General features: G+C 37.8%; 1 protein-coding gene across 1 annotated transcript in view; it reads left to right on the top strand.

Annotated features, from left to right (window-relative positions):
* ZFHX4 (zinc finger homeobox 4) overlaps positions 1-19,516 on the top strand; it is a 126,312-nt gene that overhangs the window by 3,542 nt on the left and 103,254 nt on the right. The window contains exon 2 of the mRNA XM_053992745.1: positions 159-661. Within this exon, the coding sequence (XP_053848720.1) occupies positions 159-661 (503 nt within the window). The remainder of the gene's footprint in view (positions 1-158; positions 662-19,516) is intronic.

Genomic DNA, 19,516 nt, shown 5'->3' on the forward strand with positions numbered 1-19,516 from the left:
ATGATTGTAATTGATCCTGATTCAATCCTATTACAGCTTTTTATAGTTTAAGCTCTAGAGAAAGCAAACTCCTTGTCAAGGCTTTATTTTACAGATTCCTTTGTGTGTGCTATGCTTGCTGGTCTCTACTTTCCCTTTTAATTTTTTTTCTCCTGTAGTAAATAATGAGCTGCCGCCTGAAATCCGGCTTGCCAGTGGTCAGCTAATGGGTGATGACCTGTCCCTCCTTACTGCAGGAGAGCTGTCACCTTATATCAGTGACCCAGCGCTGAAGCTTTTCCAGTGTGCTGTTTGCAACAAATTCACCTCTGACAGCCTGGAGGCCCTAAGTGTGCATGTGAGCAGTGAGCGCTCACTCCCCGAAGAGGAGTGGAGGGCTGTAATTGGAGACATCTACCAGTGCAAGCTCTGTAACTACAACACTCAGCTCAAAGCGAACTTCCAGCTCCACTGCAAGACTGACAAACATATGCAGAAATATCAACTGGTGGCTCACATTAAAGAAGGCGGCAAAACTAATGAGTGGAGGCTGAAGTGTATTGCCATTGGCAACCCAGTTCACCTGAAATGTAACGCCTGTGACTATTACACCAACAGCGTGGATAAATTGCGCTTACACACTACCAATCACAGGCATGAGGCAGCCCTGAAACTCTACAAGGTAAGTCTATGACAGCAACTCCAGCCAGCACCAAGTAGGCTGGGAAATTAACCCATTCAGGGCTCATCAAACAGGACTTTGATTAATTAGTAGAGTAAATGTTTATTGAACATGCATATAGTCAAACAAAAACTGCAGGTTAGTCAGGGAGAAGTGCTCCAGATGAGTCCTGTTGAGTCACCTGGGGGTCATTTAGGAGGCACTTCCTGTAAACGCAGGGTCCATAAGTTGGTTTTTTTTTAAAAAGTTCTCTCATAATAAATGGTGTTTTTCATCTCTCATAACCTTTTCAAATTTTGTCCATTACATTTTGATCAGAAGCTTGAGGGAGATTATGGAAAATGATGTTTTGCCCATACCGTGCACAGGGAAAGGAGATCACTTTCTGGCATATGTATCTGTTTGCAACCATGATGTATCACAGCCAAGTTATTTTACATTGGTATTTTCAGTAAGCACATGCAATATGCCACATTATTACAAAGGATATTCAAAAGTAAGCACTGTCATCCTTTTGTCTGCCCTTCTTTTCCAAACCAGTAATGATTTTTCACAAACATGAAAGGGTGTGGTATAGATAAATATGTTAGTAGAATGGCAACTATATTTTTATCTTTACTGGAAAAAACTATGTGGATATAATGAATATGTGGGAGTGATGAATACCATTTATTACACAACTTGTCATGACTTTTTCCAAACCCTAATTATGGGGTAACCTATTTTCTGCAGTGTGTTTACTGGATTGGCTTGATTGTCTTGGTTCATGTACAAAATATAACACATTCATTTCCAAGATGAATAACTTTGTAACTTATTAAAAACTTCTTTTGTCTAGGGGATATAAAAATTCAGGAAATATTGCAAACCATTAGTCACTGTAACAAGCTCTAAATATGATTAGAAAATCCATTTTGCAAGTGTTATCTATTGATTTATACTAGAAATTTGTGATAACTAAACTATCAGGAGTCATCTGCTGATTACAGCAACTATGCTGGTTTTCTAATCATGTTGAAGACCTGTACATACAGAAAAAATATAGAAAAGTCTCAGCAGACCTCTAGTTTAAGCAAGAAATAACATTTTTCTGGTGTTCAGCCATGTTCAAATGGTTGGTCTGAGCTAATACGTGCTGCACAGGCAGTAACATAGATTTTCATTTTATAACCTGATAGTTGTAACCTTGGTGCATCTGCTGTGAGCAAAAATGGCAGTAATACAAGTTTTGGTCTATTATACTGTCCCACAGTGCTGGCTGCTGTGCTAATTTAATAATATATTATATTTAAATTGCATTTTTCCTTCATTCTAGAGGGTGTTATTTTTTGCTGTTTTTTTTTAAGATCTAAAATCCTGTTATGAAAAGTATGAAAAGAGCTGAGAGTCTAATGACATAACTTGCCTCTGCAGCAAAACTCCCTTTAGAGGTTCCTGCTCCCTGTCATCCGTGAAGCCATTCCTTGATTCCTCCATTTACATTATGCAGCCACACTTCAAGTCAGGGTTTAAAAAAAAGAAAACAAAAAACAAACAAAACAACCAAATTTTTGGTCCCCATCTCTTTTTTTGGAGTGTTAACCTGCATTATTTCAATTATTTGTTCTGTAATGCCACCATTCAAAGAAATGCTACTGGAAATGGTGCCACACACAGGAACGATGGAGTAGGAGAAGGGAAGGCAGAAGGCTTTTCTCAGATTGCTTTACTGCCAAAGCTTCTGAGACTGTTGAAACTAAGATGCCAGCTGCTTAATTAAAAAAAAAAACCAAACAAACAAAAACTATAGTCACAAGGTACGCAAACGATCTGCTCAAAAGAGTACTTTCTCTTCACTCACTCAACCTGATCCCTAGAAAAACCTGTATCAAATATGTTTGGGTTTCCAGCCTGTCCTACAAAATATTTGTGTGGGATGCTACAGGAGAGAGTATTAGCTCTTGGCCCTCTTCACTGAAAATCTCCTGCTACTGAATCTGCTTTTTTGCCAGATCCTGGTTTGTTAGATGGAGCAGCTCAGTAGCATCTATGTAGCAGCTATTACACACAGCAAGGGACCATCACCAGCCTTTGGAACTCAGTCTTTGAATCAGTTAAGGACATCCCAGTGGAAATGGAATCCGTAAACTCCCAAATACCCTCTAGGCTTCGTGGCCTAAGTAGGACAATTGAAAGTGTCTGGCTGTTAACCATAGGGTTCCAACTCTCCTGATGCATGTATTTTTAAAGGACTTGTCCCTAGGATTGCTAGTGAGTGTCTCAGCTTTTTAAAAAGTTTCTGTCCCTCATGACTTCCTAGAGAATCTTGGAAATTTGAAGCCCACTGGGTTTAATGACTCTCAGAAAGCAGATAGCATATACACACACATTTTTATATAGTTCCATTTTAAGGTTAATTTGAAGGAGAGTGATGTCACATTGAAAATATCAATTGGAGTATTAGTGGGTTTTTTTAAGATTTGGGTTGGCATGAAGTGCTACAATGTGTCCCAAATGACCAAGATGTTCTAGATGTGTGTGCTCTATAATAGAATGTAATGCCTCTGCACATCACCCAGAAAATGTTGCTCTTAATTATACGTGTACATTCAGGCCTCAAGATGTAAATAAATGCAGTTTTGAAAATCTGCTAAGTTATCTGCTAGCAGACTTGATAGTTTTGTCAGGTCTTGGTGAAGCTGTTGACACCAAGAGAGTTGTAAACTTTTTTCTCTTGATACATCAGAAAAACTTTTAGAGCACCTAAGGAAAAAAAGAACATTAATTTGTATGAATAATAGATATATGCTTTGGGAGCAATATCGAATATTCATGAATTGTGTTTATATTCAAGCAGCTCCTCTTTTTTAAAATTAAGGTGCTGTGAATATGGTTTGGCAATAAAAAGTTTAATACTAAAACCATCTGAAAGCACAGGAGAAGAATCTGTGGCTTTGTTCTTTTGCTTTGTCAAGTACCTCAAAGTTTTTCTTCAGTAATTTATATTTGTTTAAATGTTATTGTTTTGTGAATTTTCTTCTTATAAATGTTGTCATAAAAGCTTGATTTTTCTCCCTGTGCTTAACTATTGATGGAATAAAAGGATGTCTTTTCATAGCTGTAGCTTTTAAAGCAACCATGAACATCAGAGCTTCTCTTCTGAAGCTGTATAATTTTAGGCAGTACGGAAATGTCACTTTTAGAGTTAGATTCTAAATGTGGCAAAGTGGAACCTTTAGCTGGTTTCTAAGTTATTTAAAGAAGAAATGGCCTGGTTGTTCCTTACAGAAGTGCAGTATTCAAATGGTGTTGGTAATGTGGCTGCTAAGAACCAGAACAAAGACGGCCTTACCCTAAATGAACTCAGCTTGGCCTAAATGAATTTCCCAAAGACTTACTTTTGGAATTGTGAAGCTTGATATTAGCAAATTAAACCACAGAAGAGTTGCAAGTTCTTGGCAGCATCCATCAAGAAGCATTCAGTGACTCCACAAGTAAACAGAGAAAGCTTCTATAGCAACAGAGTGCATTTCCATTCTGCAGGAGGAAGCATTCAGCTTCTGCAGATTTGGGAAGCTGAGGCAGGATGGTGATCTGTCTCTGTGGATGTAAAATGCATATAGCTGGAACTGCTCTTAAGGCAGCCATTTTGAAGCTTATTCAAATAGCTTTCAGGGAACTGCATATATCATGTCCTGTGCTTATAAAATAGTTTCCAAATACTTTTATTAATAAATAAATAAATAAGTACAGGATAGCCTTTTTATAAAATAAACTGGAATGTCTGAAAGTAAAATTTACTTAACCAAGTAACTGAATGACATGATCACTTTCTAATCACAAATTAATATTTGGAGACAGTTTATCAAAAATATTTTTTGGTTAGCTGATAATGCCTTCAATATTAATTGCTTTTATACTGTATATTTACTGCAGTTTACATTGTGTATGCAACTATTTAGAAGCTCAGGGAAAGTGAGAGGCAGCAGTTAGCAGACTGTATGAGAACTACCTTGGTCTTCCTTTTATTGACAAAATATTGATCCACAACACTATTTATGCTATGATTTTTAAATTTTGGTATATCTCTTTACCTCCCGTGTTCTCAAGCAGCAAAGATATTACCCAAGAGTACTGACCTGATTTCAGTTTAAGAAGGTTAAAGGTTAAAGGTTAGCTCAAAAGCATCATCTGCCTAGCTGCTTAACTTTAAACTGATCAATTTAATGAAAATCTGTTTTGCAGATGGTGTTGTAATGTCTTTGGCAGGATTTAGGCAGCTTTAACATTCGACGTATGCTAGTAAAAATTATTCCTTTATTTGACCAGAACAACACCTTTTCTTTTATGTTTTAAGGTAAAAGGCATGTGGGATATGGTATTTTGGCAAAGGACCCAGAAGCAGAAAGTGTTGATGGTCTTTCCATATGGGCTCAAAACCAGAATACCCTTATGTCTATTGCTAACGATGACTGAAGAAACAAACAAAGCTGTATTCATTTTTTCACCATAATGTTTTACTTTGAACCCATAAAAAAGCATTTCAGTCAGACCTGTCCTTGGAAAAGGCTTGTCTTCTCTGCCTAGAGTGGAATGCAACAGCATTAAATTTTTTAATCTGGCAGAGCGCACTGATTGTCTCTTTGAGGCCTTGTATTTGTACGTCAGAAGTATTCTTTCCCTTACTCACAAACCACGCAGTAATTGTGTTACTTAGCTGTAGATACTATAAATAAGAAGGCAAATCAGTCAATCCAAATGGTAAGTTTTATCTGATGGAAGTTGTCTGAATAAACAAAGAATTAGATCCTTGGGAGGGTAAAGCAGACCTTTGTGTTTATGTCTTCTGAGAATCAAGCCCTCACAGTTTTTGCCAAGATAATTAAGTTCCAGCACAACCATGTCTTTCTATTTTCAGATGTATGCAATTCAATAGGAATTTCTTGGGCTGCTAATGCAATGCTATTATATGTTAGCTTTGTAATTAGCTAGGACTCTATCCCTTCGCTGAAATGCATTGTAATATTACACACACAAGCATAGTTTGCATGTAAGCAGTTATGAAAGTGGAACCCTTTGTTTCATGTTGACCTTCCAACTTATTTAAAAGAGAGTTTACAATGAGCCTTTGTTTTGTCCACAAATGATCATAAACAGCTTTCTAAAGAGGCCAATAAAATGAGAGAATCACAAATGTATAACATCACATATTGAAAGGGTGGAAGAACAAATGGGGCTTTTGCTATATTTTATAGGATGGATTTATAGTCTGTTCTTGGGTCACTTAGGGCCAAGAATTTTCATGGTCAGCTGCCGGTCCTGCTAGCTAGCATCCTCTGCAGGAAAGGCAAATACCGTGCAGCACCTGCTCTTCACTTCAGCTGGGGTTCTGCATTGCTCTTTAAAGCGAGGTGTCCACTTCTCTGCTGGTTCAAAGTCAAAAGATTAATCAGACCAGCTTTTTTTTTTTTCTGCATCTGTCATCAGTGAAGCAGAATAGTCTGTCTGGATTCCATAATGCTGTTTGCATATTTGGATTTTAAATCAGCCAGGAGTATTGAATGATTTGCTCATCTTTACCACATGCAGGAGGCACAAGTGGGATTTAGTCCTTAGGTAACTTTTAGTGTAACAGTTCCCCAAGGAACACTGCTTGGTTTTTTCTCATTATCCTTGTTCTGGATGAAAGCATGGTTGTTAGGAATTAACAACTGAGGGGGAAGCAAAGTATATGCACATGGGGACAAATGGACTAACAGCCCAAATCACTTTGTTTGCTTTACTCTGTTTGGCATGAAATATTGGTACTTGATCAGCTTGGAATTAACAGAAAGTCACATTCTTTTCATTTCAATTGTCCTGCACTAACTTTTTAATATAAAGTAAAATATCCTACAAATGTGCCAATCCAATTATTTTACTGTCATTGTCCCAGTATGATGGTAAAAGAGGTCAGGAGATTGTGCAGCATTGATTTGCATAAAAATCATTGTGGAAAGGAAATTGGAATATGTCTTCACACCTGAGGAGCTAAACCAGGCTTTGCTTGATGTTATTCTTTTTGGTTGCTTAGAAAAAAACTGTTTTCAGTGATAAACAAAAGTTACTCTAATTTGTTCCTCAAAACAAGCCTCATATAGAGACTAGAAGGTATTTCAATTTTTAAAGTCCTTTGAGATTTGTATTCACTTATGGTTTTAAATGTTTTATGAAATTTAATTTCCACTGCAAGTTTCATTTACTGTAATTCAGATTATGCTGTTTTGCTTACATGTATAAAGAGAAACCGGTGTTCAAAGAGCACACTGTCTAGTCACAGCTATACATACATTGTGTAGTCATAGCTACAAATAATGTATATGCCTACTATATGTACTTGTACACTATAGACAAGAATATTTATTTAAAAAAATCACCCCCCCCAGTTAATAAAAAAAATATTGTTGGCTGGTAAAATAGCAATTTCAAAACTACCCTTTTTATGATAAAATTAAAATAAAACAGTAGAGAAAACATTTTCACATTATATTTTATGTACATTTAATTTGATATTCAGATGTCTGTCTCTCAGATTGTCTTACATAATGGTCCTTGTTAAACATACCATATTTTGTATTTAGCTTATGGTACACTGCTGAAACAGGGAGGTGTTCTCAAATCATAGTTTAAAGAATCTTCATGTTCTTCCATGGAAATGCTGTCCTGAATCCCAGTCTGTGTGCTGTCCTGGATAAGAGTGTGTGAGGCTCCTCTTGGAAAGGAGGCTGTACCAGCCTGCTTGCAGTGGAGCCCGAGAGAGTAGGTCCTCTTGGAAAGCAGTGAGCAAGGAGAGCCAAAGCAACAGAAAGAGAATCAGCCTTACTTATTCAATATGCTCAACACACAAAATGGCTGTATAACAGCTATTTTTTGTGCCTGGAGTTCTTTCATTCTGACATTAAGAGAAATATGTAATTATTTCTGTCTGCGATTCAAAGCAGAGATACAGTGTATAGTCTATGCAAGAGTATTGTGTCAATGTGAGTGCATATGTATGTGTGCATTAATAGATTGCAGCTATGGATTTAGCAGCCACTCCCTCCCAGCCTTGCAACATAGATTTTCTTGTTACCCATAGGAGACTTTAGCTGATATTGTGCAACTCACTACAGGTGTCTTTTCTAAAATTGTAATTAGTTTGCCAGACTCTCCCAGGCGAGATTTTTCTCTACGCTGTCTTCCACATATTTAAAAATGAGCAGTAAAAAAAAGTAAAAAGACTGACACATGACAGGAAAGTTATATTTTGACATGGATACATGTAATTCAGCTTTGCTGTTGTTTTTGCTAAGTAATTTAGAAGAAACTTTCCCTTGGTCTATGCATTTGTTGGTCCATCCACCAAAATACCAGATTGTGATTTCATGGGAGAATTAATGGGAGTAAAATCTACCAGACCTCATATGTACAGGACAGATTTGAGGTTTCTGATACACAGATTTTGAGACTGTATTGGCTCTATATATATATCTATATTGCTAGACAGACAAATGAATTTTCTGCATTTCTTCTTTTTTCCTCCTTTGGGGTACAGCTGGAGCAGAAAAGGATAAGAAAGGATAGTGAAGATGCTGGTGTGAAATACTAAGTAATGCAATTTCTCTTGGTTTCAGAAAGGACCAGGCACAATGCAGGAGATGTATTTTCTTGGATAAACTTCCAAGTGTATGCTTTTGGGTAAAATATAATACAGTACAACAGGAAACAGGTATTAATTATGTTAAATATGAGTAGAGGCTTTATATTGATAAAACATAAATTACAAGTGGTGGTTTGCAATAATTTTTGAACCTGATGATCTGCCTGTTAGACTGGTACTTAATACAGGCAGATAGTGCAGACTGATGATGGTACAACCTCATGCTGATACGTAAAAAAAGTAAAGCTTTGCTAAGAACTTCAAGACTGTTGCTTTGTGGGCAGCCATGAAGGAGGATGTCATAGAAATTACCCCCTTGGTCTGCAGCACAACGTGCCAACCCTTCAGTACTGCAGCAGATACACAGCATATTATGCACCATAGCCTCAGGGGAAAATGTATGTTTTACTCTACCAGTGGGAAGGAAGGCATTAAAATAATCCTTAGCTTTTAAAAGCAGGGGGTATTGAAGAAAACAAAAATTGAGCAAAGGTAGTCTTTGAATGATGAAGTGTGCAGATTCCCATGCCTTGGGCATCCTACTGCAGTAGCAGTTACAATAACAGAAAAAAAAAAAAGGATTTGTCATGTACAAGGGGTATGAGCAGTACTCCTTGGTTATATGCATGCATAGGAAACATATTGCTAATAGGAGCTATGGATAGTAACATACTAGCCTCATTCCAAGAGTGGATGTTTGACCACTAGGGTTGCCTAACAAAAAAATGTGATTTTTTTCTATTTAAAAATGTTATCCTAGAGTATTAATCAAACCATGCTGTTCACATGCTGTTCACATGATTTTCATGTATAAAATACATAACTGTATAACTGCTGGTTTATTGCTGGATTGTGTGCAGGAAGCCTAGCATACAAGGACAGTATTCAGTGCTCTGCCCAAAGAGGCTCGCTATTTGTAGTCCCTGTTCTCCCTTGTAAACTCTCTCAAAAATCAAGAACATGCACTACTTCCTTGCACTGCTTCTGGAGAAAAGAACCGTAGAGCCATAAAGATGGCACAGAATCTGCTGCTCTGGGATAGTTTGTACCCCAACCTTTAACAGAAAACTAGATTACTCTTAGAGAAAGTTCAAGATGACCCTTTTAAAACAAAGGTCAGCAGTGAAAACTCTTCTTTCCAGAACTTTATCAGGCAATTACAAAGGTCTACATCTCTTGATTTTAGTTGTTTAGCACATATGGAATTTTTCCATTGGCATCCTAAGCTTGTGTTTGGACCCATAGCACTTCTTGGGTGAGGGAGGTCAGTTGTCTCCAAATAAATTTATTAAAAAGGAAGATGTTTTCCTTGGAAAATCCTAAGATGTTGCAAGTGGCTCAAGTATCACAATAGCTATAATTGATATTATCCTTATCCTAAATTCAAAACTCTGGGTCCTAATAGTAAAGGAGAAAGAAGGGCACTGTGATTCACAGAATCACAGAATCAGAATCTGGTGTTGGAAGGGACTCATAAGGATTATTGAATCAAACTTCCTGCTCCTCGCAAGACACCTAAAACTAAACTGTATGACTGTCATCCAGATGCTCCTTGAACTCTGACAGGATTGGTGCTGTGAGCACTTCCCTGAGAAACCCGTACCAGTGACCAACCACTCTTTCATTAAGGAACCTTTCCCTACTGTCCAAGCTGAACTTCCCCTGACGCAGCTTCACACCATTCAGACAATGTTCCTGTTTTCTGTGTAACTTAGAGAAAAACTTGCTCTATGGGAAATAGATTGAGGAAAAAAATACTAGTGTTCTCTAATTGAATAAACACTTTGTGAATGACCAGAAACTTGATATTTTTACGACGAGAACAATGAAACAAAGTCTAAGGAGCGTCTTGGTATTCTTGTTCTTTGTGTGCTAGTGATGAGAGCATGGAAAAAAGTTTGCTTTACTACTGAAATGGGACAGCTTTAATATCTAGATGTTACTATTTTGGAAACACCCTTTGGCATTTGCAGATATGTAAGCAGCTAATGAATGACTGGAAATTAGGAAGAGTAAAGCTGGTGGAAAAAAATGAGTCCAAACTGCAAGTGTTTCTGAAAACCTTATGTCCTTATTTGTTCAGGAGCTTCTCTGACTCAAATTCTTGACCCAGGAGGAAGCTGGAATCCTGGGATATGTCAGGACAGGATCTTCTGAAGTCAGGTCTCAGATGACAAAGATCACAGGCCACAGAAAATAGTTTAGGACTAATTTTACCAAATTTCTGACCTAGAGTTTGGGCAGATTTGAAAGCACTGCTGTATTGTTAGTCCCCTGGGACTAACCCTGTTGCAGATGCATCTCAGTAATAGGTGTTGTATCTAGGCTGTAGATATCCTTTGCCACTTTTTGATTTACTAAGGTAGTCTCATAGGTCGTGATGAATTGGGTATGCTGTCAATGTGCTCTGTCTCTCTGTTCCTGTCTCCACTGGTGTGTTTTGTAGTGCGTCAGGCTTCAACAATATCTTCGCAACACTTGAATTCTGTGACTTATAGAACTCAAGGAATGAAAATCTTTGTAGCTAGTCATTAGGACTGCTTACAGGTATTTTTGAGAAAGAGCAAATCCTTACTCAGACACTCTGTAGTCACTTTGAATTTTTTTTTTTTGCTTTTTTGTGTTGTCTTTTTTTGTTTTCCAAAAAACAAAAATAGATTTATGGTATCATCTCTGACTCAACATGTTACATGTAGGGTCTGGATCCAAGAAGTCTTGCTAGGATATTTATTTTCTTTTATTTCATGAGTTTTTCACTGAGAAGCTCAAATTCTGTGGCCTCAGCTACCTCAAAATCATCAAACAGATGATAGGGTTTACCCAAAGCATTTTAGGCTACACAAAATACAAGAACTATGCTGGTTTTGAAGAGTTCTGTGTAAGTAACAATTTTTATGATAAGGAAGAGTTGAGCTGGTAATCAATAAAAGGAGACTCTAAAATCTCATGCTACAGAGAGCCTGTATCCCAGTTCACTCAGCTTTTCTGCTCTCCAGATACAAAGGTTTTATGCCTCATGTGTCCACAACAGGAACTAAACAAATGTCTTTCCTTTACTTCTAGTAGTTGTTTATCCTAATAGATTTAGAAGGTAAGGTCAATACTGTCTGTACTGGGAAACAGAGCATGGCTTTTGGGAAAAAAAAAACCCAATGTGTCTCTAACCAAGCACAGGTGATTGAGAGGTTGGCCTGTAGTACATCTGACAGTCTAAATGGTCCTCATAGAATTATAATTATGCATAACAAGTTCTTCACATATGTCTGTCTTTCTGTCTGTATATATTTATTTTTACATGGACTTAATAGAGTGTCTGTAGTTGGGAAGGATGAATTCAAGTATTGGGAAGTGTTAGAGGTGGAGTCTGAAGTTGTTCATGCTCACAAGAGCAGTTACCCAATAGTAGTGTTAGAAGGGAAGTCACAATTGTTTGAGGCTGGGTTTCTTGTGCAGGGGGTGCAGTGGACAGTAACAAAAGGTGTGTGTGCTTATATAAGTGTGCACTTCCCAGGAGCATAAACAGGATTTAAAACTATGTGTGTCTATACATAACCCAGGCTGCTACTGTCATCTTCTATAATGCTGTACGACGGTCTGTATATGTTAGCGTCTGCTGCAGTCAAGGTTGGATTTCCAGTTTTCTTTTAATTTCTTTCTCCCAGTTACTTACAATTTTCTTATACACACTTTTAGGGCTGAAATTATCAGGATTTGGTCTGGGTGTAAATAATATTACTTTTTTCTTTGGAGCTCTTTCTGAGTTACTTAATCATGAGATATCTTTCCAACCTGTCCTAATGAAAAATACTCTATTGCAAATAAAGTTAGTTAAGTACATTTCTTGAAGTGGCTGTCCATAACAGAAGAGAATGTTATTTTAAAAGCAACAACACATTAATAGGCCAAGTATGCAATCATTGTCCTATCACAGCAAATTATACCATTAGTCCACCTTATCTAATCTCTTTGCTACAGACTGCCTAACAACAATTGCTTCTGAGAGCAAAGCAGACCAAAGGGAAAAAAAAAAAAAAAGATTTCATGGGCAAATATAGAATAATGTTGCTTATACAGGAAAATGCTTATTCTTTTCGTATGTCCTCTGTACTTCGCAATGAATTAACATCATATAAATTCAAGTATATATTTCTCCCCCCCGCCAAAGCAGACTTTGGGTAGTCTTACAGGTATACAGACATCAAATCAGTTTATAAAGTGAACTTCTGGCTCAATCACATGCAGTGGGAAGGAGTTCCACAGGTTAATTTAACCTGCATGCAGATATTTTTTTTGGCTTTTAAAATTTTCTGTTGTTAATTTATTAAGTTTTCTTTCTTTTTATTCATCTGGAAATATAATGAAGAAGATCATGTGTTCTTACTTGCTTTATGATCTTTTACATAAACTTTATAACTTCACAATAATCTTTATGATTACTTTATGGTCTTTTTATCATGCCTCTCTTTTATTTACACAAAAATTTCAATCCATTCAGTCTTGCTTTTAGTGGAAGTTTTTCCACATTTCTGCTAATCCCATCACTGATCTCTGAACTCCTTTTACCAGTGTTAAATTTTTCTGGAGATACACAGATATTTCAGAACTGAACATGCCGTTCTCAGTGGAACTGTATGATCTTACTGTCCCATGCCTGGTGCATCCAAAAATATAATCTGCTTTAAACAAATCCTATTGCAGTCTGTGCTGGAAATATGTTGCCTTTCATTACATGCTTCTTCCCACGCCCCCCCTTCAAACTGATGCTGAAGTGTCCTGGAGTAGCTACATTTAACTTAGCCACCAGTAAAATGTTTGATTGGTTCAAAGTATTCCTTCTAATATTTTCTTAGATTTATCTGTCAATACTGAGTTTCTTCTGCATGCTCAGCTAACTTCAAAAGTATCTGGCATTTCTCACAGTTCTTTGGCTGGTCTTGACTGTCATGAGTTCATTTATGACTTCTGCAGGATCAATCCTAGTTTGCAGTTAGAAGACACAGAGCTAACTTGTTCTGTTAAATGCCCTGTTAGTTCATCTAGCTTGTTTTCTGCCTCTGTCAGTTTAGTTTTTTGCCCCTCTGTTAAGTGCCTACATTATGTGGTTAGGCTGCTTCTGCATAGCCAGCTGAGTGGAAAAAAACTCCAGCTCTGAAATTAATCCATGGAGTAATTAAATTCCCCCTAATATTAGGAGAGTGAGAGAAAGAAGCATCTCCTTGTGCCCATGTCACACTGCCTGTCTCTTCACATTGCCTGCCTCTCGTTGCTTTCCCACATGTATTGCTATACCTAGTGGCTTGAGGTGCAAATGTCTGTAGGCAGTTAACTATTTGCTGAGCCTGAAGAACAGAAATAGCTAATTAACCATCTATCTGCAAATATTTACCCCAGATATTTATGTACTGATGCAAAATAGAAGGTGCTGTTTCTGCATGTGGACTGCAAGGCTGAGGCATAACTGTAATTGGTTCTTTGTAGTGTCCTCTTTTCATACTGTTTGGTGCTCACTTTAATGTATTATTGATTGTTATTAAGGTATACCATGAAATACAGATGGAATGTCTGTTGTGGTTGAGCTCATACTGTGGGAGCTATGTTGACTTTTAGATTGTTCTGGCCTTCATGCTGCTTGACATTAAAACCTTTCACATTAGGGTTTAGAAGAAAAAGAAATACATAGTAACTATGTTACCCTGTATGTAGTGTGAAGTAATCTGAAAATATGATGCCAAATTCCCTCCCCACCAAGTCAGCACAACATTTGAAATGAAATACTAATTTCAGAGCAAGCCAGGAAGTTCAAATTCCCTGTGTGACTGTATATAAACACTAGTTCAGGACAGTCAATACCTGAATTTAAATTAGCTGTGCTACCTGCCAGTAGAAAGTGCTAAAAGTGGAGGGATTAGGGCTCTGATTTCTAGAATACTGATCCTAGTGGCTCCTCCTGGCAGAATCTGTTTAGCATCCCAGGATCCAAGGTCATGCTCATGAGTGACTGGCACCTCTGTGCTGACTGCCAGCCTCCATCCTTGCACAGCCTTCTTGGCTGGATGTATTGGCTAGTTTGAAATACACAAAAATTGCATCAGAGGATCAATTACTGCTGAAATATCACTACTGAACCCTGTAATAGTGCTAATTAGTTAAAGCAAAGAGGCACTTATCTTGGCAGCACATCACTGAATACTTTTTTCACAAAATTAAGTTTGTAATGCTTTACATTCTTCCCTCTCCTTTTTTTTTTTTTTTTGAGAAGTTTAAGTATATAAATGTTGAGAGTTTTTTCCTTTTTTATTTCTTATGCCCCATAAAAAGAAATGTTTTTCACTATGTCCAGCAATTTCCATCTTAGAATAACTTACTTTTGTTTGGAACTCTTAAAGAGGCTATTAGTCATTGGAGAAAACTTGAAACAAGGAAATGTATGACAAACACACAGTCACAGGACAACCCTCTCTAATTTTGGCTCAGCTCCCTTTCTGCCATTAATGGGGCAAAAAAGAAACTGGAGATGTGATGCAAGTTCCCTGCCGTGGGGGAGGGCAGAGTTATTGTGCTTGTGTCAGGGAGTCCCTGGCTGGCAGGGAGCCTGTTCTTCCCTTTGCAGGAGATGCGGCAGGAGAAGGACTGGGAAGGGCAGTAGCAGAAGGGCGGAGTACATGGAAGTGTGTCTGTGATGAGAGTGAAATCCCTGCTTCACAGGGAGACGTGGGGAGCTCCCAGGCAGAGCTGGCTCAGGGGGATGCTGGTGACTTCAGAAAACTTTTTATCTGCTACAGAAAGGCAGTGGCTGCTGTCACAAGCTGTAGGGGCTGACTGCAGTCCTGTGTTTTGATACCCTGCTCAGGTAGGTTTCATTTTTCTTGTGCTCACCTTGCAGGGAGCCTTCCTGGGCTGTGTCAGTGTGTTCTGGGCTTGATGGACTACCACAGTTCTTTCCCAGCACCAGTTGTCCTTTTTCAGTGCTAAAACATGCACAAGGCTGTCATTCACACATCCCATCCCCCAACCTTTCACCCAGCATTTAATTTTTGGTGAGGATTATTTCCTCACTATGCCACAAATATAAGATTCTCAGCTGCCAGTGGCATGAGCAGTCTGTGAAATTTCTTTAGTATGAGGTAGGTCGTATTGTTAAGCAAAAGTCTAAATATTTGCTAAGATTCAGGAAAAATTACAAGGGTTTTGCTAGTTTTTATCCTCTGCAGAATTTGTTTGAAGCTTTAAAAATGTTGTTTGTTTCCTATTAAAATGGTGATGAGAGGAAGGAGACAGGAAGAATGTAGGCTAAATCCATCTTGTTGCAGTATTGATGATCTCAGTAGTATTACTCCAGGGATAGAGAAGTTTTCCAAAACGACAGTGTTTCTTAACTTTGTCAATTGACTGGGACATGGCTCTCCTGTGGTTTGACTACTGTGGTTTGTCACTACTGTGAGAAATTATCCAGTTCAAAAAGTCCTGTTATTTCAGTAATTTCTTGCTGAAATTGATGGTTACTGTTCCTGTTTTTCTCCCAAAGTTTATTTCTAGGGCTTTCCCATTTGTTTCTGGTGCTCTAGATAAAAGGCTAGTCACAAAGGCAGAGTCAGAGAGACTGCTCTGCAATGAGGATGTGTAAAGGAGGAGAGGATGTGAATTTGGGACTGTTTTCCCTCTCATGGAAACAGTTTGCCTGTTTGATACAGAGTGTGAGTTGATACAATGAAATCCACTTCCCTAAATATCTTTTACAGATCAAACCAGGTTGCTGGGTATTGATAACCATGACATACTTTGTGGGTGAGCATACACACTAGGACACCTCATTTATAGCCCATTTCTCCTCCTAAATTATTCCACATTTGTGAATATTTTTTAAGCAGCTGCTATTTAAAACCAGAAAGCCTCCACCCTAAAAGGCCCCAACCTGTCAGAAACATTTCCTCTTTTGCCTGAAGCTTGGAATTTCACTCCAAAATGCCAGCTCCCTCAGGAGCGTGCATAGTGTCATCCTTGCCTTGTGGTTTACTCTTTGCAACCTCAGTTGCACACACAGACATTTTTTACCACCTCACCACATTTTTCTTCCTTCTCTACCGACATCTCTACGTGTCTGTTTTTCACAGTGCCATTTGCACCTAAATTTCTGCAGCACTTAGCCCAGTTTCACGCTTACCAAGCCCTAGACCCCTTTATATTTTCCTCCTTTTTTGCCAATAACTTTCTTTTCCACTTTCTCTTGTGGCTGAATGTGAGTGTTTATGTACATTTTCATGCGCATTGTTACGAACATTTCTATTTATCTGGGATGATTGGGATAAAAATTTTATTGTCTTGAGCTTGAGTTGGCTGTGTTGTTTCAAGTAATAAAGAGAGAAAAAAGGTGTGCTGAATATCCCATGGGAAGCTATCATGCATTTTGAACCTGCTGCATATTTTGCATTAGGAAAAATATGTTAGAAATTTGTAGGGTGCTCTCTAACTCTACCAATACTCTTTTCTTTTTTTTTTTTTTTGTATGGCTGCATGTACTGGGCCAAGCCTCAGTAATATTAAGGGGGGGAAACGCTGCTGTAACTTCATGACCAATATATTTTAGAAACATCTTGCATTTTTCCTGTAATAGCTTTTCCATACATAGTAGCATTTCAGTTTGAAGGTCTGACTTCTCAAAGCCTATCGGAGCTAAAAACAAGTGCCAGCATTCTGTTAAAAAGCTGGAAACTTCCCGTCTCCAATGCTATGAAGCTCCTTTTTCAGACTCAAAGATCATAAGATTAACACATTACTGGTAAAAGGCCCATCCTGGGTGTTGCCCCAATGTAATCTGAAAGAAAAATTTTTTGTTTGAAAGCAAGGCAAAAGTCTTCATGGTGGTTTGCAGCAAAACCAAACTAATGACAGCTGATTTAAGCTAACTGGGCTGGGAACATTAACAATAATTACTCCTGGAGACAATTTTAGGTCTTGTTTCAAGCACAGAGATTTTGTTGACGCTGTCATCTAGGACTCATTTGAGAATTCTTTGAAGACCATGCTCCTCTACCTTTCACACAACAGGTGTAGAAGTGTGCCTTGAGCAGTCAGAGTGCCCTTTGTGAAGAATTTTGGACCTATGTTGGGTTCATATTGACAATATAAAATCTTCCATGTGGTATCAGTAAGACTGGGGTAAAACACATGACATATAATAGTTCCAGACCATGGTCTTTCATTCTTTTTTAGATATAACCACTGGGGTCACATAGGAATAATTATCTGGCTATGTAAAGGGGTCAAACCAGGGCTTTGATATTCACAGTACATATCCTGATGGGAGTGTGTTGTTTAGGTAGGGTTAATTTTTGTCCCAACTCCAGCAAATGGTAAATTTTCCGTTGAACTTGGTGGAACTAAGATTTCACACATGACACTTAAATCTGTGCTATATAAAGCTTTGTATAAATACATCTGTATATAATATATATCACAAGCATGTACAAATGTGTTTCTGTATATTTTAGCCAATTGCATAAACTGTGTTTAAACTGTCTACTATGCAGATGCCTAGAATGAACAAACTAAAAAAATCTGGATAGAGGTAAAATACTCAATGTAATGGGAACATGTTTTTCTCAATTGTAATTTTGAGAGGTTTTGTTCCCTTTATTAGTTGCCTTTCTCTACTATAAAATCATGTGAGATCTTTTTTCTAGTTGCATCAATTTTCAGCTACAAATGTTTTGCATTATAAAACTGTGTAAAACAGACTAAAAATTGTGAAGTGTAAGAACAGATAATCTGGAGCCTTAAGTGCTTTGGGCAAACTTCTCCTGCCAGCTTTCAGAGATACAGAGGGAGACTGTGTTTGAAACCCCTCATCAGAGCAAAATGAACGTTTTAGTGTTCTTGGACATAATATCAGGCTAACATGCTCCCTGACTGACATCCCGTGCACACTGTGTAATTGCCAGCCTGCTTCTCCAAGTGCCTTGAAGATTACATTTTTTTAATGTCCCAATATTAATAACCAGATGTGATCTTCTTCCTGCCCAGGGGTCAAGCTAGCTGGCCAGGTCAGGCTGTTTGTCTGTGTGCACAGACTGTGAAGTCTATTCAGAATGACAGGTATGGGGGGGGGAGGCGGGTAGGGTGTTAACCTCAAGACCACCAAAAGGGAGTTCTCCCTGCTGGGAACAAAGACCAGCAGGAGCTTCAGCCTTTTTCAGTACTCCTGGGATTTTAACCAAGTGAACAAAAGATGATGCACAGCTGAAGAAATGCTCTTCACAGCTGATACATAATTTAAGATGTTCAGTTACAAACAACCGGATATGTATTTGTGATTTCATTTGAGCACAGTCCAATTATCTGCAGTCAGTTAATATTTTTGTATGAGTAGTTTCCGTGTGCTGCTTTATATGCTCAGAAGACGCTCAATTGCCAGAGTTTGAAAACACACTAGCCTTGAAAATAGCCCTGTAACTTAAAGAAATAGCATTAAAACATCAGCAGTTGCTATGGGGTGTTTGTACCTTCTTGTTAATGTTTGCCAGTCTATGTATAGATTATTTTATAATATGATATAGTTTCATTAAACATGTATTATAAAAACATTTACTCTTCACTCTCTCTTTTTGTTAGGTAAAAAAAAATCAAAAGAAGAAGCTATTTGTTTCTTAATTGATTTTCTACGTTAGTTGTTCATTGAATAGATAAGTAGTGCCTGTGATATTTGATTACAGAGCAAGGCACCCATTTAACCTTCCGTTCTTTCCTGGCCAGGATTTCAAATACAATACAACGAGTCTCCCTTAGGCTCAGTAGGATTAGACTGCTAGCAGTAATCCCTGATGCTATGAAATAGACCTGATAGAACTTCAACTCACTTGTTTAGGATTATGCTCATGAATTTCAGTCATCTAGTTGTATTAACCCTTTGGGAACTTGTGTCATTTATGCTGCTGTAAATAATAGAACATTATAACAAACAATGGTAGATGCATATCAAAACTTATCTATATGTTTTAAAGAATTCACTTTTGCATGGTAATCAAAGTGTAAAATTCACATTGAAACTAATTTAACTCCTATAGCATAAATCCTCAGAGATTGTTTTAATTCTAATATTCAGATGCCTTTTGCAGTTCAACAGTGTCTTTAAACAGGTTGGTCTCAATTTGTGCATTGCTTTTTAAAAATTGTTTGAATAAATTTTATTTCTCAAGGTTGCA

Source organism: Vidua macroura, chromosome 1 (assembly GCF_024509145.1).
Source record: "Vidua macroura isolate BioBank_ID:100142 chromosome 1, ASM2450914v1, whole genome shotgun sequence".
Taxonomy (NCBI): Eukaryota; Metazoa; Chordata; class Aves; order Passeriformes; family Viduidae; genus Vidua; species Vidua macroura.